Source organism: Bombina bombina, chromosome 1, assembly GCF_027579735.1.
Source record: "Bombina bombina isolate aBomBom1 chromosome 1, aBomBom1.pri, whole genome shotgun sequence".
Classification (NCBI taxonomy): domain Eukaryota; kingdom Metazoa; phylum Chordata; class Amphibia; order Anura; family Bombinatoridae; genus Bombina; species Bombina bombina.
Window position 1 is genome coordinate 1,374,561,294 of NC_069499.1, and position 26,855 is coordinate 1,374,588,148.

General features: G+C 38.7%; 1 protein-coding gene across 4 annotated transcripts in view; it reads left to right on the top strand.

Annotated features, from left to right (window-relative positions):
• CREB3L4 (cAMP responsive element binding protein 3 like 4) overlaps positions 1–18,921 on the top strand; it is a 99,984-nt gene extending 81,063 nt beyond the window's left edge. For all 4 annotated transcript variants that reach the window (XM_053704428.1, XM_053704429.1, XM_053704427.1 and 1 more), the window contains 8 exons: positions 2,322–2,592; positions 4,477–4,619; positions 4,694–4,780; positions 4,921–5,027; positions 5,756–5,824; positions 6,524–6,608; positions 6,757–6,856; positions 16,578–18,921. In XM_053704428.1, the coding sequence (XP_053560403.1) occupies positions 2,322–2,592; positions 4,477–4,619; positions 4,694–4,780; positions 4,921–5,027; positions 5,756–5,824; positions 6,524–6,608; positions 6,757–6,856; positions 16,578–16,897 (1,182 nt within the window). In that variant the 3' untranslated portion in view covers positions 16,898–18,921. The remainder of the gene's footprint in view (positions 1–2,321; positions 2,593–4,476; positions 4,620–4,693; positions 4,781–4,920; positions 5,028–5,755; positions 5,825–6,523; positions 6,609–6,756; positions 6,857–16,577) is intronic.
• Positions 18,922–26,855: the final 7,934 nt, after the last annotated feature.

Below are 26,855 nucleotides of genomic sequence, written 5' to 3' on the forward strand. Positions count from 1 at the left end.
TAGGATTTATTTTACAGGTAAGTATTTAGCTTTAAATAGGAATAATTTATTTAATAAGAGTTAATTAATTTCGTTAGATTAAAATTATATTTAACTTAGGGGGGTGTTAGTGTTAGGGTTAGACTTAGCTTTAGGGGTTAATCCATTTATTAGAATAGCGGTGAGCTCCGGTCGGCAGATTAGGGGTTAATAATTGAAGTTAGGTGTCGGCGATGTTAGGGAGGGCAGATTAGGGGTTAATACTATTTATTATAGGGTTAGTGAGGCGGATTAGGGGTTAATAACTTTATTATAGTAGCGGTGCGGTCCGCTCGGCAGATTAGGGGTTAATAAGTGTAGGCAGGTGGAGGCGACGTTGTGGGGGGCAGATTAGGGGTTAATACATATAATATAGGGGTCGGCGGTGTTAGGGGCAGCAGATTAGGGGTACATAGCTATAATGTAGGTGGCGGCGCTTTGCGGTCGGCAGATTAGGGGTTAATTATTGTAGGTAGCTGGCGGCGACGTTGTGGGGGGCAGGTTAGGGGTTAATACATATAATACAGGGGTCGGCGGTGTTAGGGGCAGCAGATTAGGGGTACATAGGGATAACTTAGCTGGCGGCGCTTTGCGGTCGGCAGATTAGGGGTTAAAAAAATTTAATCGAGTGGCGGCGATGTGGGGGGACCTCGGTTTAGGGGTACATAGGTAGTTTATGGGTGTTAGTGTACTTTAGAGCACAGTAGTTAAGAGCTTTATAAACCGGCGTTAGCCCAGAAAGCTCTTAACTACTGACTTTTTTCCTGCGGCTGGAGTTTTGTCGTTAGATGTCTAACGCTCACTTCAGACACGACTCTAAATACCGGAGTTAGAAAAATCCCATTGAAAAGATAGGATACGCAATTTACGTAAGGGGATCTGCGGTATGGAAAAGTCGCGGCTGAAAAGTGAGCGTTAGACCCTTTTTTGAGTGACTCCAAATACCGGAGGTAGCCTAAAACCAGCGTTAGGAGCCTCTAACGCTGGTTTTCACGGCTAACGCCAAACTCCAAATCTAGGCCTATGATAGTTATAGTTAACTTAGAGGCATAGTTAAAGGGACAGTCTACACTAAAAATGTTATTGTTTAAAAAGTTAGATAACGCCTTCACTTCCATTCAGTAATACCATTGCACGTAAATGTGCGCTAGTATTACAAGTGCAGCTCAATGTGAATGCAATCTCGTGTTCGCATTGCCGAAAGGCAAGCGCTCACAAGTAGGCTCCAATGGGAGCCTCATTTTCATGCCAGCAGCCACAAAAAAACATCTATTGCAGTGCATTGGTCAGCAATAAATAAATATATATGTATATGCTTACATACATATATATTTATGTGTTTATTTGTGTATATACACACACATATATTTCTCTCTCTCTCTCTCTCTCTCTCTATATATATATATATATATATATATATATATATATATATACAGTATAAGCATATATAATTATAGAGAAAACACAGTCCCCCCATTGACTTCCATGCAAAGGCACTTTAGGTGCCTTTTTTCTTCAAACACCCCACATCCCCTCACTTTTATCTCCTGTTTACATAACTTTTCTACAGAGCATACGAACATTCATATTTTTTAGTAAAGGTGGTATTTTCAATAGGCAAAACTAGTTATTTCAGACAACAACATAAAGGTAAAGTAGCTGTTTAATACTCTCCGGAGGTAAAATAGAACACATTAAAGGGGATAACATTTTATAGTACACTGTCCCTTTAAATAGCCATATTATTCAAAACTGTTCGATCGTGTATATGAAAGAGCTGCACAGTTAACCTTTTTTTTTACCCCAGATAATGTTTTTTATATGTTATAAATAATAATATAAGAAAAAGCTGTTTACATTAAACTCAAAACAAGAAATGATTCTGTCCCAATGGGTCCTAGGATTCTACTGTTCATTGTCTTACAGGGATTACTCCCACATAAAAAAAGTTTGTTTATTTAGTACAGCAACATTAATTTATCACAAAACAAAGCACTGTAATACATTTTAAAACATTCTCTTTTAAATGAAACAGATAACATTTTTTAGTATAATATCCCTTTAATCACTTTTTCAACCCCAACATGATTCTCCCTCTAGATATCATACATTTAATTATAATTTATAATGTTGTCCTCCTCCTACACCTGCAATGCTGCCTCACCAGTCCCATAGCTCAGATCAGCCCTACATTTCTTCCTGCACCAGCTCTGCTGCCCCTCCCAGACCTCTGACCTTGTTCCTGTTCCTACAGGACGCACATACAATAGTTAGTGGCTTAGTTAAGTTGTTTGTTTTTTCAGGGACTGAGCGAGCGAGAAGATGCAGATGAATTCCTACAAATGATGATCAACCCTAATGAGGTTTACAGCACAGGTGGGACAGTTACTAGTTCATCTCCTGAGAGTGACAGTGGCTTTTCAGACGATCCCCAGCCAGACACTCCCACGCAGAATGAGACAAGTACTCCACTGCCCCAGCCCACCCCTGTGTACGAACTGGTATATGATGTCAGCTCTTTGGACAGAAGAAGAGTACAGAGTGAAATGAGCAGTGTCATTTCTATACAGCTAGGTACTGAGAGATGTATTTAATAAATGATCACTACTGATTTATGTGTCTGTGAATATACCTATATAGCACATATGGCCCAGATCAGCACTAAGGTTTTATGTTCCTTTGTATGTAAAACAAGAAGGGAACAGAGAGCGCTACCAGGATTCAAGGGATTTTATTCACAAGTAGACAGCAGACACGCACATATAAAAATGAACTTACAAGATGATAATTTAAAAACAGCAGAGTTAAACATGTAAACAAGCTCATCCGCCCGAAACGATCACCGTGAACCCACCTGGTCATGTCTGGACCCCAAATACAGATGGCCTGCAATGTAGATTAACTGGAGTTCACCAGTATAGTGTATTCAATACCTCAACGCGTTTCCCCCGTTTTGCGAACAGGCTTTTTCAAGAGGACAGGTATAATGAACCTGTGTCTGTGTTCAATTTGTAGTTACCATGGACCAATAGAATTTGCAGGAGTGTAATTGATTTACACACCCCTTTGAGGAGACATAATTATTAACCCCTTCATTTCATGTAGGTAACTTCATAGAATACAATACTTACATATACAAGTTAAAAATATTCATTGTTGCATCAATGTTAATAAAAAATAAAGTATAAAAAAAATTAAAACAAATTTCATTTGAAAGACAGAAAATATCATACATTCTTTAACCAAAAATTATAAAATTCCTTTCTGTTACTTTCTCTCTCAGGAATAATGTGTGCTAACATTGCTCGAGTGCAATCAATAGTGCTTTTATTTTTTTAGCTCATATTACAAGTTGAAAGTATTATTTTAGCAATTGGGCAAAAGTCTGACAGTGCTGGTGCGCTAAATCCATCACATAATAAACTTATGTGGGGGGTGCTGAAAAACTCCTGTCACCTATCACTTTTGTACCAAACTGAAGGTCAAATAGTGGAGCTCTCCACTGACTTCTAAACTATGGTTTTCTATTGTAATACATATGTACAAACACATACAGATAGGTACATACAGTACACACATACAACAGGCATATACATACATATACACCTTTGAGCCCATCCCAGTCCAGCACTTGATCATAGACCATATCCCTTTAAATCACTGTTAAAACATGTTTTGAATAATTTAATATGTATAAATATTAGTGAAATATTGAATTTGAATATAGTTAACGTGTTTTATTATGCCTATTTTCAAGCGTTAGCACTTTACTTCGGGGTCAATTTATTAATGTGCGAGCGGACATGATACAATGTAGAGTATCATGTCCGCTGCACATCAATAAATGCCGACAGCATACGCTGTCAGCATTTATCATTGCACCAGCAGTTCTTTCCACCGTCTCAGAGCAGGTGGACAGGTTGTGGAACAACAGTCTTTAGACCGCTGCTTCATAACTTCTGTTTCCGACGAGCCTGAAGGCTCGCCAGAAACACGGGGCATCAAGCTCCGTACAGATCTTGATAAATTGACCCCCAGGTCTCCATTGCATTATCACTTGTAATATGAGCGATAATGGTATTCCCTCCACTATCCATTAAAAGTATAGGGTGCACTAAAAAAAAGTCGGCCGCATTTAGATTCATGTGGTAAATCATTTTCACAATCCACTTGGAATACCAGATTGTGTTCTATTCTTTGTGCAAAGTTGCTATAAGGATAATGCAACATGCACGATTGGTTGCGTCCACATGCATACTGTATATATGTGTACATATACAAATTGAGCTGTACAGAAACTTTGTTATTTAATTAAGAAATCTTTTTTGTACTGTGTGAAAAAAATATAAAGAATATATAGATAAGTAGTATATAGATTAGTTGCAATGAATGTTTCACTGAGTTAGTTGCAATTTTCTAGTCTGCATTCATATGTGTGTATCTGTCCATGTCCTGCAGCAGAAGATTGGACCACCCCGGTGGTAATACCAGAGAGCTGTTTATTGAATGAGGTGCCCCCTATTCACACATCAGCCTTGTTTAAGCCTGCAGTGTTACCCGTCAGAATGACTTCATCTGACCTGCTCTCTGTAGAGTCTTTGGTGAGTAACAGTGATGTCTTTCTTTGTTCTTATTTGGCTTTATACCATTTTGTGACACTTGCTCCTTCTTCTAGTACCCAGAACTGCACCTAACTGATGAGGAGAAAAGACTTCTGACTCAAGAGGGTGTGGCGCTCCCCAGTAACTTGCCACTCACCAAGGTAAGAGGTCAGGTGTACATACAGTCTACAGACCCCTTCATCTATACGGAGTTGCTCCCTACAATGTGCTTGTGTTCTCTTAACTTCTTCCTTATTTTTTCCCTTGTCCTTGCACTTTTATGTGAATATCTCTGGTTCAGGCAGAGGAACGTATCTTGAAGAAGGTGAGAAGAAAGATAAGAAACAAGCAGTCAGCACAGGACAGCCGGAAACGCAAGAAAGAATATATCGATGGACTGGAAAGCAGGTCTAGCAAATAGCTGGGTGTCAAACACTGAAATATGTATTGTCTCCTTATATATAGCCTGCACTATATAATGTCTGCTTCAGATCTTCCCCTATACTTTAGTTTCAGTTGGCTGATTGTTTCGTTTGCTCTGCTGCTTGTTTATGGCTCAGTTAATGGCATGTAGTAGCTATAGCTCACAGCATGTCTTGTACTGTATTTATGTAGTGATATTATTTGCATCCTAGTATGTTTGTTTACTAAGCACAGTATAATGTCTACTGTATGACCTCTTCTGGACTGTGTTGTGTTTAATAAATGACTGCTCTTGCACAATAATGAATTAACAGCCCTTCCTCAGCTGTAGTTACTTTGGTTCAAGGCATCTCTTGAACTGCAGATTAGTTGGGGTACATTGCAAAGGATTTCTTATATCACACAATGTTCTATATATGACCTTATGTTGCATTCCGTTAGTACATGATATCTTCTGTAGTGAGATGTGTTTGTTTTATGGCCTCTCTTCATGGTCTTTCAGTCAGTTTGACTTTCGGCCACTGCTCTATAGCTGCTTTCTTTCCTTTCTTGAACAATTGTAGATTTTTGTCCTCAGCAGGACAGTAGCTATTTTGGTTCTAAGATTCTGTTACACAGAAATGTCTTTTGTTTAAAACTCTTTTGCATATTAGCATTATTGGTTCATGGCTTACATAGTTCATTTATGGTAAATGTTCTATGTCTTCTTTCAGAGTTGCTGCTTGCTCTGCACAGAATCAGGAGCTACACAAAAAGGTTGTGGAGCTGGAAAAACACAATGTGTAAGTGTGTGAGAGAGGGGAAAACTTGGTGATTGGATGGAGAGGGAACTTTGGGTGTTGGGTTTGGTTTTCACTAATCAGAAGGGACCTGTGGATAGTAGAATGTTATGATAGATGGTAAGAAAAAGAGAAGAGTGTGGATGATGGGTCAAAAGGGAATAGAATATAAAAGTTATGTATGCTGTATGGGAGCATTTGATGGTATTAATCAGGGTTGCAAATAATGTGTTGGGGGTTAAGTAAAGGAGTAAATCCATCTGGTGGAAGTTAATGTAAAAAATACATTGTATATATCAAGGTTCTTCATCATCATCATTTAGCACCAACTATCAGCCAGGAATTTCAGGATTACATTTAATGATAATAGGTTAGTTAAAAACAATTAGTGAGTTGTTCAGTTAACACCTGTTGTATATTTCAGACATCATCCTAATTTAATGTGTTTGTGGGTTTTGAGGGCTCAAATTGTAAAACATTGCTGTTAATAAACAGTGGACTATAGGTGTCAGGCAGAAGATGATGTGTATAGTAGCCTGGGACATTGGGTGCGTGACAGAGGGGACAGATTATGTAGAAGGAGATAGATTGTGGACAGAAGCTAAGACAAGGAAGATATGTTAGTTGTGGTCAGGGCACATATGGTAAATGATGTGGATGTGTCAGGTACTGGAATCAGAGATTCTCTTTCATTCCCTGCAGATCACTGATCACCCAGCTCCGCAAGCTGCAGACACTCATCAAACAAACATCTAACAAGGCTGCGCAGACCAGCACCTGTGTTCTGGTATGTCACACATGATTATGTGCATGATAACTTCTCATTTCAGTGCACAAAACATGACCACAGTGCTTATGTTGTGACAACTTTTGTGTGATTACACAACTGGTGCATTTTGACATGTACTTGTCACAGAGCTGACACTCTTTTGCAGATTCTCGTCTTCTCATTGGCCTTGTTGATCTTCCCAAGCTACAGTCCTCTGCGTTCTAGATCTTCTTTAAGTGATGGATCCACTTACAGGCCCACTGGAGGTAATCAAAGTACCTGGTTGGGTGGTAAAGCAAAGAGATTTTATGGACTCAAATTTAAGGGCATTGTATTGTAAGAATATTTCCACCTTTTGGCCTTTTTTTAAATAAATTGAATAGTGAACATAGTCCAATTTTAACAGACAAAGGGCCAGATTACGAGTGGAGCGCACAATATTGCTTTTGCAACCACAATATTTGCACTCCACTCAGTAATACCAGCGCATGTTAATGTGCACTGGTATCACGTTCGCATTGCACAGAAGCTTTGCACTCATGAGAATGCGCATCCATGGGCTCCAATGGGAGCCTCGTTCTCATGCCATGAGACACGGCATGAGAAGTCGAGCAACGATGGGCAGCAAAGTTGAAATATATATGAATATATACTGTACATATATATTTATGTTTATATGTATATACACATATTAACACATAAATATATATGTATATAAGCATATGTATTTACAAGGAACACACTGTTCCCAATAGACCGCAATGTAAAGGCGCTTTTCAGTGTCTTTTTTTTCTAACACCACACATCCGCCAACTTTAACCCCTCATAACTGATTCTTGCAGTTTATGTTTAAAAAAATAAAAATGCTCCTTTTTTATTATTAATAACTACAACACACATTATTTTGGGGGGCAATTGGGTCACATTTTGAAAATTAACCAAAGATCTAATCTCTGGTTAATTTTTGGAGCACTAATCGCTACCGTGAGCTGGTTATTTATCACGCGTTCATACACAGGCAAATTTTCCCGTTTACGAGCGTGCAGGAAATTAGCGCCCCACTTGGAATCTAGCCCAAAATCAATTAGAGGGAATTTAATATTGTGTTTAAAATCCATTTTTAATATTCTTGTTTTGAATTCTAATAATGCTATAGTTTAATGCAAACCATAAATGTTAACAAGTGTTAATTATAAATGATTTACTTAAAATGAGCCCCATTCTGAAGCCTACTTCTATTATCCAATTTGCTTCATTCTCTTGATATCCTTTGTTGAAGAAACACCAATGCAAATAAATGTACGAGTGGATCACAAATGTTTGCGCAAGAGGGATAAGGGGTTTATTGCTGGGGCTTGTGCTCATCGGGTTTTACGCTCATATTAGTTCAAAAGTAAACGTGATTGCAATCAGAGCTGATTAACGCGTCCTCAGAGCTCTGGTTAGCTGTTTTACAAAACTAAAAAGTGTAACAAAGCACATCAAAAATACATAACAAAGTACAGTTACACTCATAATAACACCATCAAAACAAATATTGCACATGAAAGTTATAAACGCTCAAAGATATGAGATCTCAGGTGTTTAGGGCTTTTACATAGACATACATATGCATATACATGTATATATATACAGTATGTATTTGTTTGCTTTATATGTGTGTATATATGTATTTAAGTGCATTGGAGCCCATTTCTGTCAAGTAGATAAAAACATGTTAAAGCATATTTATGCAATATTAATTTTTAATAAAGTGTTATACTGTGTATTTACTGTAAATATTTCACATTCCAATGTTCTGCACATAGCAGACTATGCTCTATGAATTTATGAATAGATATTCCTATATATATTGTATATATCTATACCTATATGTAATCATCTATATATATGTATAAATATATAGTGTACCAAAATATATAGAAATATTTATTTATGAATAAATAGAACATATTATGTTATGTGAAGAACATTGGAATGTGAAATATTCATATTTTCATGTTAGATTAGCGCACATGAGAATATGCGATCGGGTTTGCGCGATAGTGGGTGTTTTTTTTTCCACTTTTTTTTTCTCAGTTGACTTCAACGGGGGATTACGTGAACGCGCATGCAATATTCTAAGTTCAGCTTCTTGTGCTCGTAGGGTTAGCACGCATGCAAAAACAATTTAATTTTAAATTCATAATACGAGCGCAACCCGATGAGCGCAAAAAGCTTCCTTCTAGCACAGTTAAGGTTAGAGCGGGAGCATTTATTAGCACTTGTAATCTGGCCCAAATGAGGTTTATATCTGTGCAGCCACCAATCAGCAGCTTCTGAGCCTACCTAGGTATGCTTTTCGACAAAGGATACAAAAAGAAGGGAACAGATTAGATAATAAAAGTAAATTGAAAAGTTGTTTACAGTTGCATGATCTCTCTGAAACATACAAGAAAAAAAATCAAATTATGTGGAAGAGTCCAACTGAAAAATGAATTAATTTATCTTTATAAACCTACATGAGCTTTAAAAGAGAATTGTATAAAATGAGGTTAATAAACTATTCAAGTGGAATATAAGCTACTAATGTTTTCTTTTGTAAATAAACATAGAAAGTCCAGAATGTATGGACCTGTTGCATAAAAATGTTCAATATATTTTTGTTATGTTTATTTATTATTGTCTTAGTTACAGTATACTTAGAGATCTATTAGTTTTTTATTTTATTTTTATTACACCAGGTATGACTATTAACAATCCCTTGTGTAATAAAAACAAATCAAAACCCATTTCACCATATACAAATATTAAGTGTAGGTGAATCTAACAACTGTATTGGTTTTTCACAGGTTAATGAACTATAACTTCACATTACAAAACAATATGGCTTCTGTAGACAAAAATAATCAAGCCATGACTATGATTTGCCATATTATACATTTCAGATAATATATGCCATGTTTCAGACTTCCTTTTTATATATATTTATAATTGTATTTTAGTATTTTGCAGTTTTGTTTTTTTTAGCTATTCCATATTTCCTTCCATAAGGCAGGTAGAGTCCAAGACTTCATTCCTTACTGTTGGGAAATACAACACCTGATCACCAGGAGGAGGCAAAGACACCCCAGCCAAAGGCTTAAATATCCCTACCACTTCCTCTATCCCACAGTCATTCTTTGCCTTTCGTCACTATAGGAGGTGGCAGAGAAGTGTCAGAAGATTTGGATATTCCTGTAATGGGTATGTCCCCTTCAAGAAAGGACTGGAGTTTTAAGTAATCATGTCAATCTCTCAGTGAGAGTATTGATGAAAGTTAGAGTCTGGAGATGCAGGGAAAGTTTTTCTGGGAACCCATCCAGACTGTTGCCTAACAGCTCCTGAGCAATCAGTGTTGACAAGTTTCACTGCTTGCTGTTACACACTCAAGTCCATGTCAGAAGCGTTGCTGCAAGACTGTCACACTTGAGAGTTTATATTTACACTTTTGCTATTCAGGGTCACAATGTGGCTCCTTTATGCCTCGATTGGATCAAGGGTTAATTTTTCCTTCAGATAGATTATTTGAACAGATAGAGGTTATTTATAACTGCTTTAATGTGAGAGGTTTTTTGGACTCATAGACTGTGTGCTTTTGGCTTGGAACAAACAGGTTTCACTTTCGTTTTTGAGTGTTGCGCAGCTCAAAATAGCTTAGCGCCTTTTTTCATAGCAGGGGAAGTCCTGTCCTACGCTTAACGTCACCGGGTGCGTTCTTTTAATTTCCTTCAATCCTGCTGCGGACATCACTCCTAAGAAGAGCGTTCTCACTGTAAGCTGTCTAGGTGGTGGTGAGTGCCCCAGCCATTGGGATTATAAAGGTGCAGTTTTTTTAATAAAAGCTTTTACTTTTTGTCTGTCCTGTGAATATCTAACTATGGAGGACTCTGATACTCTGATAAGGTACCGCTCCTTATGTACTGATTAATAATTCCTGTTTATATTGTGAGGAGGATGTGGTTTGCCCGCATGCTCAATTTTTTTCCATTTACCTAAGCACTGTTCTAAAGTCTAAGAAGGGAGACAAGCCTGCTAATACTCATAGTGCTATTAGCCCCTCTGAGCCGTCTACCTCTCAGGAATCTGGGTCCCGAGAGATTACTACCCTTTCTACACTACCCGCTCCACATGCAATTCCCTGTGGCTCAACTAATCCTCCATCTGAAGGGGGTTTTTTACCGGCGGACTTTATCGCACAGTTACAATCAGCGGTGTCTGCGGCCCTGAGTGCCTTACCTCGCTCTAACAAACGCAAGAGAAAGGTTAAACATAGTTCTCCTGACCTAGAGTCATCTAAATATTTGTCGGATTTAGCTACTATGTCCCAGCTCTACGAGGATGAGTTAACCTCTGTAGCTTCAGAGAGTGACGTTTCTGAGTCAGAGACTTCAGTTTCTAAACCTCCTTCAGCGGAGATTTAAAATTGAGCATCTGCGTTTTCTATTAAATGAGGTTCTGTCTATGCTAGAGGTTCCAGAGGCTACACTCCCTGAGGAACCTAAGATCCCTAAATTAGACAGGGTTTATGAAGACAGGAAGGTCCCTCTGACTTTTCCTGGGCCAGTTAAAATGGCGAACGTTATTAGTAACGAATAGGAAAGAAGAGGAACTTATTTTTCCCCCTCGTCTACTTTAAAAAAATTATTTCCGGTCCCTGACTCTCAATTAGATTTGTGGGGCTCCATCCCTAAGGTAGATGGCGCTATTTCTACGCTGGCTAAGTGTACTACTATCCCTCTGGAGTATAGTTCTTCTTTTAGAGAGCCTATGGATAAGAAAATGGGAACCTTTCTGATGAAGATGTTTTCAACATACAGGGTTTTTATTTCAACCGGCGGCAGCTGTAGCCTTGGTTGCTGAAGCAGCTACCTACTGGTGCAACACTCTGTCGGAGCTCATTGAGGTGGAGACTCCCCTCGAGGATATTCAGGTGAGAATTAAGGCTCTGAGAATTGCTAACTCCTTCATCTGTGACGTGAATATGCAGATTATTCACATAAATGCAAAGGCTTCTGGCTTTGCGGTCCTAGCACGCCGGGCTCTCTGGTTAAAGTCTTGGTTTGCAGATATGACTTCTAAATCCAGACTCTTTTCTCTTCCTTTTAAGTGGAAGATTTTATTCGGTCCAGGGCTGGACTCCATTATTTCTACGGTTATCGGAGGGAAAGGTGCTTTCCTACCGCAGGATAAGAAAAATATGCCTAAGGGACGGCAATTTTCTAATTTTCGTTCCTTTCGTTCTGACAACTCACAACAACAGTAATCCTCATCCAAAGTCGAGCAGCCCAAGAGTACTTGGAAGCCGACTCAGTCCTGGAATAAGTCCAAACAGACTAAGAAGCCCACCGAGAACAAATCGCTTTGAAGAGGCAGCCCCCGATCCAGGATCGGATCAAGTAGGGGGCAGACTGTCTCTTTTTTCAGACGCTTGGTTCCAGGATGTACAGGATTCTTGGGTCCTGGAGGTTGTATCTCAAGGATACAAGATAGGAAAGCAGTAAATTAGAAAAGTGGATGCTCATGTTACGGAGCGAAACGCGCAAGAGGCATTGGTGTGCAGCATTCTACCCGTAGGATCCCCCCACCTTACCCAGCTGTAATTTTTCACTGTGTGGAGGAGAAGTGAGCTTGCCTACCAACATTTAACCATCTTTGGTGTCATTGTCTCTTTTGAAGGAGAGGTAGTATAACTGGTTGTTGCTGTTACCGGAGGAGTTGGTGGCTACTGCTGACGGCTACTTGCCTCTTGATACCGCATATTGTTTATGCTCATGTGGATACCCCACACAGGGTTACAGCGGATTATAACTTTCTTATTCATTTGAGTGCCTTCCTGTCTGCATGCACCTTATATGATTAATTGCTTGCTTGCTCTGTCACATATTCATGTATTCATCTGTCGCTTGGCTGTTATAACTAACACCTTATACATCCATGGAATCAAGCATTGTGGCTTAATTATTGCAATATTGAACAGTAATTGCATTGACTTTTGCTAATATGGTGCATCATCAATGACTATTACAGCTGGCTAGGTTACTCTTTTGTTTGTGAGGGGCTCATGTGTTGTTTTGTGTGTCTATGTGTCTACATGTGGTTTTTATTTATGTATTTATGATCTTATAAATATTTTTCTATTTTGCATATTAACCTTTGTGTCCTTGTGATTGATTAATTATTTATAGTGAGGGTGCTGTTTTTCTGATCCACTTTTCTAATTTACTGCTTTAGTATATAATTTTTCCAGGTTGCACCTCACTTTAGGTACCACATATTTGATACCATTTTCTTTTTTTTTTTTATAGTTGAGCTTACTTTTTCTTCTTTTTTGATACAAAATAGGATTCAAGTCTCATCCGCCCAGGGGCAGATTCCTACTCTCTAGTCTGTCTACAAGACCAGAAAAGAGGGCTGCCTTCTTAGGTTGCATACAGGATCTCTCCTCTCTAGGAGCAATTGTCCCAGTCCCTACAACAGAAAGAGGTTTGGGGTTTTATTCAAACCTTTTTCCAAAGAAGGAGGGAACTTTTCGTCATGTCCTTCATGTCCCGATACACAGGGAACATGTTCAGTTCCTGAGGTTTGCCTTTCTGGACCTGCACCTCCAGTTCATAGCTCTTCCGTTTGGCCTAGCTACTGCTCCAAGGATATTTTCGAAGGTTCTGGGGGCTCTTCTATCCGTTGTCAGAACACGAGGTATCGCAGTAGCGCCTTACCTTGACGATATCTTGGTACAGGCACCATCTTTTTGTCTAGCGGAAGAACATTCGGAGTCCCTTCTCAATCTTCTTCGATCACATGGATGGAAGATAAACTTGGAAAAGAGTTCTCTTACTCCAAGTACAAGGGTGAATTTCCTGGGGACAATAATAGACTCCATATCCATGAGAATATTCCTCACCGATCAGAGACGTTGCAAGCTAACTTTTGCATGTCTTGCCTCCAGGCCTCCTTGAGACCCTCAGTGGCTCAGTGCATGGAGGTGATCGGACTCATGGTGTCGTTTATGGACATCATTCCTTTTGCCAGATTCCATCTCAGACCCTTAAACTATGCATGCTGAGACAATGGAATGGCGACCATTCAGATCTGTCTCAACAGATCTTGTTGGACAACCTGTCAAGAGACTCGCTCTCTTGATGGCTCTGTCCAGATCATCTGTCCCAAGTCACGTGCTTCTTGAGACCGTCCTGGGAGATTGTGACTACGGACGCAAGCCTTTCCGGCTGGGGAGCCATTTGGGGTGCCAAGAACGCACAAGGTCTGTGGACACAGGAGAAGTCCTCCCTTCCGATCAATATTTTGGTACTCTGGGCAATCTTCAATGCCTTGAAAGCTTGGCCCCTTCTGGGTTCGTCCCAGTTTATCAGATTCCAATCAGACAATATAACCTTGGTTGCCTACATCAACCATCAGGGGGGGAACGAGAAGTTCCTTGGTGATGAGAGAAGTATCTCAGATACTAGAGTGGGCGGAGACTCACATATGTACGCTGTCAGCGATCCACATTCCGGGTGTGGACAACTGGGAAGCGGACTTCCTCAGCAGGCAATCCTTTTTCCCAGGGGAATGGTCTCTCCACCCGAGGAGTTTGCAGAGATATGCAGCGAGTGGGGGATGCCAGAAATAGATCTCATGGCATCCTGCCTCAATACCAAGCTACCCAGGTACGGGTCGAGGTCGAGGGATCCTCAGGCGGAATTGATAGACTCATATATCTTTTTCCCTCCATTACCACTTCTCCTTTGTGTGGTGGCTCGCATCAAGCAGGATTGCTCCATTGTGGCCGCGAAGGACATGGTTTGTGGATCTGGTGGGGATGTCCTCATCTCCTTAGTGGAGGTTACCTTGTCGCAGAGATCTGCTGATACAAGGTCCTTTCGTTCATCAAAATCTAGATTCTCTGAGGCTGACTGCGTGGGGATTGAACGCTTAGTCTTAGCCAAAAGAGGGTTCTCTGAGAGTGTTATCAACACTCTGGTTCAAGCTTGTAAGCCAGTTACTTACTTGTATCTACCATAAAGTGTGGAGGACTTACTTGTACTGGTGTGAAGAGCGTGACTTTTCTTGGCATAAGGTTAAAGGGACATTATACACTCATTTTTTCTTTGCATAAATGTTTTGTAGATGATCTATTTATATAGCCTATAAAGTTTTTTTTTTTAAATAAATGTATAGTTTTGCTTATTTTTAAATAACATTGCTCTGATTTTCAGACTCCTAACCAAGCCCCAAAGTTTTATGTGAATACTGTCAGCTACCTTCTCCGGCTTGCTGCTGTTTGTGTAAAGGGTCTTTTCATATGCAAAAGAAGGGGGAGGGGGGGAGTGTCTTATTTGCCACTTGCAGTGGGCTTTCCATCTACCTTTTCAACAGAGCCAAACTGACAGCTTCTAAGTAAGTTTTTAAACGGTTTTATACGGGATTTTTATATCAGTATCTGTGCATCTTATTCTTTATAGTAGTGTCTATTACATGCAGTTATATGAAAATGAGTGTATACTATCCCTTTAAGGTGGCCAAAATGTTATCTTTTCTCAAGGATGGACTGGAGAAGGGTCTATCTGCTAGTTCCCTGAAGGGACAGATATCGGCCCTGTCGGTGTTACTGCACAAGAGATTAGCTGAGCTTCCGGATGTGCAGTCCTTTGTTAAGGCTCTGACTAGGATCAGACTTGTGTTTAGATCTGGGGCTCCACCTTGGAGCCTAAATCTTGTTCTTAGTATTTTACAGCAGGCTCCGTAAAGCAGCCTATGCATACTGTTGACATTAAATTGTTAACTTGGAATGTTCTTTTTTTTGCTGGCTATTGCCTCTGTGCGCAGAGTTTCTGAGATTTCTGCTTTACAATGTGACTCCCCTTATCTTGTTTTCCATGCTGATAAGGTGGTTTTACGTACTAAATTAGGGTTCCTCCCTAAGGTGGTGTCGGACCGTAACATTAATCAAGAAATTGTTCTTCCTTCTTTGTGTCCTAATCCTTATTCAGTGAAGGAACGCTTGCTTCACAATCTGGATGTGGTTTGTGCCCTGAAGTTCTATCTTCAGGCTACTAAGGAATTCAGTCAATCTTCCTCTTTGTTTGACATTTATACAGGGAAGCGTAAGGAGCAGAAGGCTACTACGACTTCCCTATCTTTCTGGTTGAGGAGTTTCATCCGCTTAGCTTATGAGACAGCGGGGCGACAGCCTCCTGAGAGGATTATGACTCATTCCACTAGAGCAGTGGCTTCCTCTTGGGCTTTTAAGAACAAAGTCTCTATAGATCAGATTTGTAAGGCGGCTACCTGGTCCTCCTTACACACTTTTTCTAAATTTTACAAGTTTGATGTGTTTGTTTCGGCTGAAGCAGCTTTCGGGAGAAAAGTTTTGCAGGCTGTAGTGCCCTCCGAATAGGGTTGGCCTCTCTTTTTGTTCCCTCTCGTTATTCATTCAGTGTCCTCTGGAGCTTGGGTATAGTTTTCCCAACAGTAAGGAATGAAGTTGAGGACTCTCCCTGCCTTATGGAAGGAAAACATAATTTATGCTTACCAGATAAATTTCTTTCCTTCCTGGCAGGGAGAGTCCATGACCCTGCCCGTAATTTATTTTTTTGATGGGCGGCACCCTTTTTATATAATTTCTTCTGGCACCTTTATACCCTGATGTTTCTCCTACTTTTCCATGTTCCCTCAGCAGAATGACTGGGGGAATGGGGAAGTGGGAGGGATATTTAGGCCTTTGGCTGGGGTGTCTTTGCCTCCTCCTGGTGGTCAGGTGTTGTATTTCCCGACAGTAAGGAATGAAGTCGTGGACTCTCCCTGCCAGGAAGGAAAGGAATTTATCTGGTAAGCATAAATGATGTTTTTCAGCTCTTTGTGGCATGGTTACAGGGTCACTAGCCAATACTGTGAATAATACAACTGCTTTCATTGCTATTTTTAGAGACAAATTATCGATAAATAACAATACAATTATCTTTACAGTCATATCCCGAAATATTCTGAATAAAGTGGGTTCTTCTGAGGTGCTGGAACCTCCAGGACTGGATGACACTCAGTACAAGCCGAAACCAGAAGAAAAAACAATGGAGAATCATGATTTGCCCCCCACCATCACAGATCTGAAAGGGGCTGACGTAGACACGGAAGGTGTGAGGCTCGTTCAGGAAAGGCAGATTTCAGAAGTGAGGGTTCCCCTAGAAGCAGAACCCAGAGCTTCCTCAGAGAATGGAGTATTACTGGCACAAGAAGAGAACTCGTATAGCAAAGATTATTCAAAGACAGCTCGTGCAGATGAGATGTGAGTGCCTTTAACCTAGCCACCTGCTAGACATGCTTTTAGGAGCAGAGGCTTGAGAAAAGAGACTATGCACATGCTTTTAGACACTGTGACACAGTGATGGGCTAGCACTGTATTTATCCAGAGGACACAGTGATGGGCTAGCACTGTATTGATCCAGAGGACACAGTGATGGGCTAGCTCTGTATTGATCCAGAGGACACAGTGATGGGCTAGCTCCAGAGGAGCGAGAGAAAAAAACTGCCAGTAATTTTGATTCAGTAATTGTATTCCCGAACAGATGCAAAGATATACAATGAGGTGCTTACAGACCTGCGGTACAGATACATGTTGGGTTATACTGACATCTACACATACAAATGGGCACGTACTTACTGGGAAAGCAGAGATACAGCAGCTAATATATGCTGATCTACACAACATAATTATCTCTTTAAGAATACAGCTACATACGTCAATATACACAAAAATACAGCTATAATATAGTCAGTGATCTATAAAACAATATATATATTTATCAATAAAACAGAGTTATACACAATAATATAAAGTTACATTAAACACAAGTGTGATCAGCACAAGGATCAACTACATAAAATAACATTTCACAAACAGATATAATGATAAAAACAAATGTGTTGAATGATTCTTTCAAGCACACACATAAAATGATAGGAAACACAAACACAGTCGGGTCTATTCCAATCCATTTGACAAGCTTCTGAAAGTACTGTGCATAGGGACATGGAACTCAAAATTAAACTTTGTGATTCAGATAACGTTTGAAATAAAAAAAACTTTCCACCTTTACTTCTATTATCAAATTTACTATTCTTGACATTCTTTGCTGAAGAGCATACCTAGATAGACTCAGGAGTGTTAGAAATTTTACAAAACTTTCCAATTTACTTTTGTTATCAAATTTGCTGTTTTCTCTTGGTATCCTCTATTAAAACTTAGATAATTTCCATGAGAGAATACCTGTATAGGCTTAGGAATATGCACGTCTTGAGCACTATATGGCAGTAGTTTTTTCATCAATGTATAATATTGCTGAAAATACTGCTAAATAGTGTTTAAGGCACATGCCTGCTCTGAGCATAGATAGGTATGCTCTTTAACAAAGGATACCAAGTAAAAAGCAAAGTTTATAATAAAAGTATATTGTAATGTTGGTGTTGTTGTTTTTTAACTATAGGCTCAGTCTGAATCATAGTTTATTTTTGACGTTCATGTCCCTTTAATTAACTAGCCACTATGTTTTACTTTAGTATGGACCTTGTATAGTTTTCTTCCATACAGAAACACTTAGGGAACTCCCCCTTCAATGAAATTCAGAAAAAAAAGCTGACTCTTCCATTTGCCCTATTTGCATGTAAGAAAACTGCGCTTCCAATTGAATGAGTTCATAACAAAGTTTTAGCACAGCAACCAAATGGATTGGAATGGAAGTCAGGGTTATCCAAGATCAGTCTTCAAGGGCCACAAAAGGACCGGCATCACATTATTTCTATGACTGTGACAATCAAAATAACTAAATCAGAATAATTTTTCAAAATGGTTGTATAAAGTCCAGATACAGTCTACACAAATCAGCTTTATGGTAGCAAAGAGTAGACACGTTAGTTCAGTAGTACAAATGCAAACTAAATGACAATTGTGGAATATTGTGTCATCTTCTTATTAGATTTCTTGTCCCTCTATATGTAATATACCCTCTACAAATTACACTTGCTGTTTTCTGATTCTTAAACTGGAAGTGCACACGGTATCTAGGGATACGTCATATTGGTCAGAGCTACAGGTACTGTGCACGTGTTTCAAACGGTACGTGTCTGCGGACAGCCATAACCCTCACTGTTACTTGCTTTGTTTATGTGGCTCTTACTGGGTTCATTTCCTGATATTCAGAGATCTTTTTTTATAATATTTATACTTATATTGATTATTTTGGGAACCAATTATGTCTTTGGCTGAGAAAACTATTTGTAATATAATTTAATAAAAATGTTCCATTTGTATTATTAACTGTTTTCTTTTTCTTTGAATGTATGGATTAGTTGCTATTTATTTGTAGTAAACCCACATAATCTTAAGGGCCATGCAGGAGATTAAAACAAATGGAGTTTGTTTGCTCCGTACAGATATTAAAGGGACAGTGTACTATAAATAAATAATTCTGCCATTTAATGTATTTCCAATTACCTTTTTACCTGCTGGAGTGTATTCGTTTTGTTATTTTTTATTATTAAAATTTATCCTTTACCTTTGTTTTCCCATTTGAAACAACTGTTTTTGCCTGTTGTACCCTCACCTTTTCTGAAAATGTCAGTACTTAAAGGGACACTGAACCCAATTTTTTTTTCTTTTGTGATTCAGGCAATTTTAATCAACTTTCTAATTTACTCCTTTTATCAAATTTGTATCATGCTCTTGGTATGTTTATTTGAAAAGCAAGAATGTCAGTTTAGATGCCGGCTCATTTTTGGTGAACAACCTGGGTTGTCCTTGCTGATTGGACAGCACCAATAAACAAGTGCTGTCTATGGTCTGAACCAAAAAATTGCTGGCTCCTTAGCTTAGATGCCTTCTTTTTCAAATAAAGATAGAAAGAGAACGAAGAAATCTTGATAATAGGAGTAAATTAGAAAGTTGCTTAAAATTGCATGCTCTATGTGAATTAGGAAAGAAAAAAAAATTGAGTTCAGTGTCCCTTTAAGTAATAGTTATAGAAAAGCTATGTAAACAAGGCAGTTAAAAAGTAATCTTGCTCCCAATGGGGGTGGGACAGAGAGATTTCCCATTCTCTTACTGTAGTCTTACTGTGTATGCAGCAAGAGATAAGATAAGGATTTTGTAGAAATATAGAGAGATAAGATTATTATTATTATTATTATTATTATTATCGGTTATTTGTAGAGCGCCAACAGATTCCGCAGTGCTATAAACAAAGGGGGAGTACAACAAATCAATTAAAGGGTAGAGGGCCCTGCCAAGAGTTGCACTGTTGTAGTCAGCTCTTAAGAAGGTGATCTACAAACCGCTGGACTTTTAGGCTTACATGCTAAGAGGGTTCAGGGGATAGCAATGGAGGAGAGGAACTGGTATAAAGAAAGGTTAGCGTAGGTTGTATGCATCCCTGAACAGTAGAGTCTTTAGGGAGCACTTGAAGCTTTTAAAACTAGAAGAGAGTCTTGTGGAGCGAGGCAGAGAGTTCCACAAGATGGGAGCCAGTCTGGAGAAGTCCTGTAAACGGGAGTGTGATGAGGTGACAAGACAGGAGGAGAGTAGGAGGTCATGAGCAGAGCGAAGGGGACGGGAGGGAGAGTATCTGGAGACAAGGTCTGAGATGTAGGGGGGAGCAGTGCAGTTGAGGGCTTTGTATGTAAGAGTGAGAGTTTTGTGTTTGATCCTAGAGGCAAGAGGAAGCCAGTGAAGGGATTGGCAGAGAGGCGCAGCAGATGAAGAGCGACGTGTAAGGAAGATGAGTCTGGCAGAGGCATTCATTATGGATTGTAAAGGAGCTAGGCAGCAGGTGGGGAGACCAGAGAGGACAGAGTTGCAGTAATCAAGGCGGGAGAGAATGAGAGAGTGGATTAAAATCTTAGTTGTGTATTGTGTAAGGAAGTGTCTAATTTTAGAGATGTTTTTAAGGTGGAAGCGGCAGGCTGTAGCCAAGGACTGAATGTGAGGAGTGAAGGAAAGATCTGAGTCAAATGTGACCCCGAGACATCGGGCATGCAGGGTAGGGGTAATGACGGAGTTGTCGACAGTTATAGAGATATTGGGGGTGGAGATTTTGGAAGAAGGGGGGAAAATGAGGAGCTCAGTTTTGGAGAGATTTAGCTTGAGGTAGTGAGAGGACATCCAGGAAGAGATGTGAGAAAGATGATTAGGTCTGCTTTTCCTGCAAGCTCAATACATTTTATTGGGTTTTGGTTTCAATTACCAGAAGCAGCAATTTCATATACAAAAAAATACCTAAAGGTTCAATATCCCAAACATTTTAAACTCGGTAGCTGGTCTAAAAAGTAATTGTAAACACACTAAGGGGAAAACAATTTTGAAGTATAACTGTCCGTTTAAGGGGTTGATCACAATCTACAGTTCATGGTATGTTAATGGCTGCTGATGAGATATCACAATCCGCTATTAACTGCTGACCGCTTTTATTATGGTTTTGGTGAGTCCAATACTAAAGCTGGTTGTCTGATCAAAGACCAAATGACACATTTATCCAGCAATGTTTCTCTTTTTTCAAATTCAGTAGCTGAAAGGACTTGGTAAACCCTGGATAACACTTTTGAAAGTAACTTGTTGACTTATTGCCAAGTCCCCCAAACGATTTTGAATGTAACATTGATTGTGAGCATGGGCAAAACACAATGAAACACTTTCAAAGCTTATCACAAGTTAAAAGTAAAAAGTTTTTGCTCGCACACGAACCTGACACACACAAAAAGCTGAAGTTACAATATCGTAACTGCATTAAAATATTAACTCACAGACTTCACTAAAGCACAAAAAGCAGAAAAAAAAACCACCCAACAAGAGCAAACTCGATCGCATTTAACCAAGTGCGCTAACTTGACACAAGATATAAATATTTTATATTCCAATGTTCTTAACATAGCAGAATATGTTCTGTTTATTCACAAATACATATATATATAGTTATAGGTATAAATATTTTCATATATATTATATATATATATAGTAATATTGTTTAAAAATACCGTACTTAGAACATATTCCCTTGTGTGAAGAACATTTTTCATGTTTTCAGCTACTTGACTGCAAAAGGCTTCAATACTAGACATGTGCATGGCGAAAAAATTTGGTTCTGTTCGGATCGATTCTGATTTTTTCGAATTTCGGTTCGGAGCGATTCGAATTCGGAAAAATTTGAATCGATTCGGTTCGGATTTGTTTCGGATTCATTCGGATTCGAATAAATTTGGTTCGGATTTGTTTCGGATTCATTCGGATTCGAATAAATTCGGCTGGATTCTGTTCGATTCGATTCGGAAATTCGGAATTTCGGTAAGTGTTAGGTAGGATTAGACTAGTATTATGTACTGTACTTTAGGTGTAACCCATAGCAGAGTGATATAACCTAATATACTGTACAATACTAGTGTAATCCATGGCCATCCGAATCTACCGAATAAATCCGAAGTAATTCGGATTTATTCGGTAGATTCGGCACTATTTTAATTCGGAGATTTGGTTCGATCCGAATCTCCGAATTTGCAGAATTTTCCGAATTTCCGAATCGAACCGAACCGAATCGCACATGTCTATTCAATATATATAACGAAAAAGAGTCCAGACAGGGAGCTCAAAGCAAGTGAGTATTTATTTACAGTGTCAATTAGAAGCTCCTAAAATTATTGTTGATAGGCAAATGGCTATGATAGACAGCAGAGAAGGGGCTGGGGTGGGCGTCTGACGCGTTTCAACTCCTTGGGAGCCTTAATCATAGACAGAATATATATAAATATATGTCTATATATGTTTCTGGATGTATTTGTAGGTAATTGTGCCTAAAAAGGTTGAGGGAGGTTAAATGAGCAAGAGCACTGGGAGTGAGTCTGAAGATTGCTGCTGTTAGGGGTATCTGGCTTCCTCCAGAGTGAGATGAAATGTTAGTGGTTTGAAGAGATGATGTTTCTAACAGCGCTTCCAAGAGATGTTCCGCATGTGCATATGTGGGTACAAAGAGATAAATGTATCCCCAATCAGTACAATAGTGTAATCAGCAGAAATAAATGGTGTAGCTAGCTCACCTGTTAGATCACAGGGTCCAGTGATCAACGATGTATAACTTTCTTGGTATTTCTCTCCAGGATTAACTTATATTCGAATGATTAAAGAATGAAAACAGTAAAATGCCCAGACAGTCTGGATAGAGACTGAAGAGGAATTGTAGGACTATCCCTCTGATTCCACTCCGTATGATTGGACAGAGGGTGAATAGAAAGGGTATTCCACTTTATCATGAGCTGGTATCCGTATAGGAAATGTGTGAAAAAAATTGTAATAAAAAGGATTTTATTGAGAAGTTTTAAAATATGATAATAATAATAAACAATGCATAAGTCACAAATAAATATGTAATAAATATATATATGTATAATAATGATTATAAAAATATATATATATATAAAAAATTGATTAAAGGGGTATGTACTGCTAAAAACAATGTAAAAATCAGATGAGTTCAGACATAACACCAATGGGTGAACAAACGATGTTAGAATAATGTGTAATAGATAGTGGATTTGCCATTTAGTGCAACCCTATATAAACACTTACTTGATATTAAATGAAGGGTACATGCCTCTGATTAAGTGAGCTGATACGCTCACGAAACGCGTAAGGCACGTGACGCACGTCCATGACGTCACTTCCGGATATCTGACATCACTGTCAGGCTGTACACGCCAACAGTCCCTCTCACTAGCGGCTATTCTTAGCTGTTCGCACTTCTCATTTACCCTTCATTTATTATCAAGTAAGTGTTTATATAGGGTTGCACTAAACGGCAAATCCACTATCTATTACACATTATTCTACCATTGTTTGTCCACCCATTCGTGTTATGTCTGAACTCATCTGTTTTTTACATTGTTTTTAGCAGTACATACCCCTTTTATCAATGTTTTATATATTTTTATATAATCATTATTATACATATATATTTATTACGTATTTATTTGTGACATGAATTGTTTATTATTATTATCATATTTTAAAACTTCTCAATAAAATCCTTTTTATTACAATTTTTTTCACACATTTCCTATACGGATACCAGCTCATAATAAAGTGGAATACCCTCTCTATCCACCCTCTGTCCAATCATACGGAGTGGAATCAGAGGGGAAGTCCTACAATTCCTCTTCAGTCTCTATCCAGATTGTCTGGGAATTTTACTGTTTTCATTTTTTTATTTTTTTTTATATTTTTATTGAGGTTAAAGGGACACTGAACCCAAATTTTTTTTATTTTGTGAGTCAGATAGAGCATGCAATTTTAAGCAACTTTCTAATTTACTACTGTTATTTTTTCTTTGTTCTCTTGCTATCTTTATTTGAAAAAGAAAGCTTTTTTTCAGTACTCTGGACAGCACTTTTTTATTGGTGGACAAACTTATCCACCAATCAGCAAGAACAACCCAGGTTGTTCACCAAAAATGGGCCGGCATCTAAACTTAAATTTTTGCTTTTCAAATAAAGATACCAAGAGAATGAAGAACATTTGATAATAGGAGTAAATTAGAAAGTTGCTTAAAATTGCATGCTCTATCTGAATCACAAAAGAAAAAAATTGGGTTCAGTGTCCCAGTGTAACTTTCTCATACATAAACTTTAAGAATATCTTACAGTGCGATAATTAACGGCACAATGGTAGAGCAACACACATTAATCTTAGGTAAATACAATGTGCATGTATACAATAACAAATATGATTACTTGTCAGAAACCTCATTTTCATTATATAATAACAAGGATGTCCCTTCATTTAATAAGTCTAAATGTCAAATAATAATTTCCCCCATTTTGAAACAAAGCAGCCACTCTTGGACTGCAAGCCATGAAGAAAGATTAAGTAGGGGATATGAGGGAGAGGAAATGGGAAAAGGACCACTTGTGGGTCCATTAGTAAATGCAAACAAATATGTTGAAATGGTAACCATCATTAAAAAGAGAACTACTAGAATAGGCTGAATAACATTTTGCCTATTGTAGTGTAGAAATATAAAGTTAGGTTTGAGCTTTGAAGCTAAGCTCATACCTAACTCAGGATCAATTTCAGCTGCCCCAGAGGTGTTTGGCAGAGAGAGGTGATCCTGCAATAGGTCAGAGTTTCCATTTCCCCTGCAGACTCAGGCTGCAACGGTATATGGGCGGCCAACAGCAGAGCAAGATTGTTAGATAGGGCTCCTGGTGGTAAAGATCTCTCAAACTGGGGTTCTGGAGCATCGGTAGGACTTTCACAGACAGCCCTCATGCAATGCATCTGGGCATAGAAGTGGGGGCCTCTTCACAAGTCAGGTCTGCCGTGGGGAGGAAAGATCCGCCATGGGGCTCCTCCACTGAGCGGTCCGTTGTCGCCAGATGAGTACCTGAACAAGGCTGCGGGACCACAAGTAGCCTGCATAGCTCCTCTTCCAGGCTTCTAAAGTGGTCGCTCAAGAGTCGAGTAATCTGCCGCTCCCATCTGTTAAGTCCTTCCATTTTCAATATTAGGTGTTAGTATGTCGCTGTAGAAGTTATTTCTAGGCTTCGTATTAGGGTAGATGGTTCCCTCTATTCAAAAGTTTATCCTATTTCAGGATATCATAACCCCAGAGTTTGGGGGGGGGGGTTAAAATGCGGCAGCCCCAGACCTATGCTTCTCGGTTCACACAGAATTTTTGCTTTAAATCAATATGCTGCATTTACTCAGCAAGTCACAAAATGGCTTCCAGGCTGTGAGAGAGTCCATCACATAGCTGTCTCAAAGAGCATAGGCGGAAGCACAGTCAGATCTCCAACCTTGAGCATCTATCTGCTTCCAGATATAAAGAACTTTTAGAAGTATATAAAATATTATAGATTAACCGTAGGTAAACTATAAAAAACTCCTCAAACCTCAGGAGCTTCACAGAGACGCATCCTGCCACTTTGAGAGTAGGCTCCGCCCCCTCTGTTTTCATTTCTTAATCATTTATTAAACGTTTTGAATATAAGTTAATCCTGGAGAGAAATACCAAGAAAGTTATACATCGTTGATCACTGGACCCTGTGATCTAACAGGTGAGCTACCTACACCATTTATTTCTGCTGATTACACTATATTGTATGTCTATATATGTATACAAATGTATTTATGTGTTTATATATATTTACTGTATATATTTATATATATATATATGTGTGTGTGTGTGTGTGTGTGTTTATATGTGTGTAAATGTGTATTTATATGTGTATATATGTCTGTAAATACATATATACACATATACGTTGTAAATATATATGTACACACACACACACACACATATATATACTACTTCCAACGTGCGCAAACACTCAGCAATAAAACCCTTTTCTCTCAAGAGCAACAGTTAGCCCACACTGAGACACAGCCGTCTTCACGCTAAACGACTACTGCAACACGCCAAAGGGGAATAGATGGTCTCAGGATGATGACATCACCAGTGCTAGCTCTTCAAAAGAGAGCTCCATCAACGCTCCAACTCAAGATACATCCAAGAACAGAAGGCAGCGCCCGGAAATTTTATTTAATTTGATAAGTGTGAGGAATACATAGAAATAAATACATGTACATTAATTTGTTAATACAAACATTATAACAAAAACTAAATATATTATAATTGATAAATGGAACAATCTATATAAAGTATATATATATATATATATATTTCTCTCCAGGATTATGTTACGAAACATGTTTGACCTTTATTTTTTCTTTCTGTACTCTGCATTATTTTGAGCTTATTAAACTTCATTTTTGCTTTTTTACCCGTGAGTGAGTCTGCTGAATTTTCCGGGTGCTGCCTTCTGTTCTTAGATGTATCTTAGTAAAGCTGAAGCTGATTATTTTTCATTAAAAAAAATTAAATAGTAGATTCAGTAGTAATTTGCGGAAGCACTTCTTTACAGAAAGGGTGATTGATTTATGGAATAAGCTTCCACAAGAGGTGGTAATGACAAACACTGTGGGGGACTTTACTAAATTTATACTTTTAGGGAATATTGGTCAGACTTATTAGGCCTATGGTTCTTATCTCCCATCAAAATGTTTCCATGGAATTGTGCATAGTCTTTTTTTATGCACACTTTATGAGGCACCAGCTGCTGCTGAGCATGTGCACAAGCTCACAATGTATACATATACTAGTCTATGATTGGCTGATGGCTGTCACATGAGTTGAGGCAGTTGTTAATTATGCT